The following is a 929-nucleotide window of genomic DNA, read 5'->3' on the forward strand; positions in this document are numbered from 1 at the left end:
AGGAGAAGCAGGAGAGGAGGAGGAGCAGGAGAGGAGGAGGAGCAGGAGAGGAGGAGAGGCTAACCTGAGTCCGACTCGTCGCTGTCGGAGGAGCTGGACTCGCTGGAGCTCTCCGACTCGGAGGAGGAGAAGCCTTTCATCTTGGAGGAGCCTGCCAAGACATCGACCTTCTCGGCTGTGGGACAGTGGGGGGAGAAGGGTCAGATACCTCCAGGGAGCCCAAGGTACCCCCAGGGAGCCCAAGGGTCCTTAGCCACCTCATCCTCCTGCTCCTCCCACCCCTGCCCAATCCTCCTGCTCCCCCTGGGCCCATCTGGCTCCTCCTCCCCATGTTGAGACCACAGGAGGTCCCAAATTTCTAACTTTGTTTGGCCAAAGGATGTCCCAACCCCTAGCCTGGCTGCCCCAGGAGGCCTCACCAGGTGGTTTCCTCTTCTTGCGCAGGCAGGAGGTGACGTAACGTTCCAACTCGCGCAGCGTCGACGGCTTCAGCGTCTCGAAGTCGATCTCGATCTCGTCGGGGTTGGAATTCTTGAGCGAAGGCTCCCTGGACTGGATGATGTGCACAACTCGCCCCAATTTCTCCCCTGGGAGTTTGTTGATGTCCAGACTCAGTTGCCTCTTCTCCTCGTAGGACATGGGTTTGCACTTTTCCTCCTCCTCCGACTCGTAGGCGGGAGCAGGTTTGCTGTTCTTCACTGCCACAGGCTCCTTCTTGCTGCTGGAGACACCACACAGGGTTAGACTGGACAAGACTTGGAGTGGGACCTCTTGGAGTGGACACTGAGCCACCTGAGAGTTGGTGGGTTTCGGTCTTGGGCCTGGGAATGAGTGACCTTCTTGTTGATGGGTCTGGGGGGAACCTCAGCCACGAGAGGAAAATTGAGCATTAACCTGGTCAGACACTCAACACTGAGGTCAACCTGGTC

General features: G+C 58.3%; 1 protein-coding gene across 1 annotated transcript; it reads right to left on the reverse strand.

The window, feature by feature from the left end:
* Window positions 1–64: 64 nt before the first annotated feature.
* Window positions 65–718, reverse strand: LOC103806823 (bromodomain-containing protein 4-like; the record flags this gene model as incomplete). Its single annotated transcript, XM_009079531.1, has 2 exons — window positions 65–175; window positions 420–718. Coding segments are annotated over 2 exons (410 nt in total), but the record flags the coding sequence as incomplete, so codon positions are not given.
* Between the last annotated feature and the right edge of the window lie 211 nt (window positions 719–929).

This window comes from Acanthisitta chloris, unplaced genomic scaffold (genome assembly GCF_000695815.1).
Source record: "Acanthisitta chloris isolate BGI_N310 unplaced genomic scaffold, ASM69581v1 scaffold43447, whole genome shotgun sequence".
In the NCBI taxonomy this organism is placed as follows: domain Eukaryota; kingdom Metazoa; phylum Chordata; class Aves; order Passeriformes; family Acanthisittidae; genus Acanthisitta; species Acanthisitta chloris.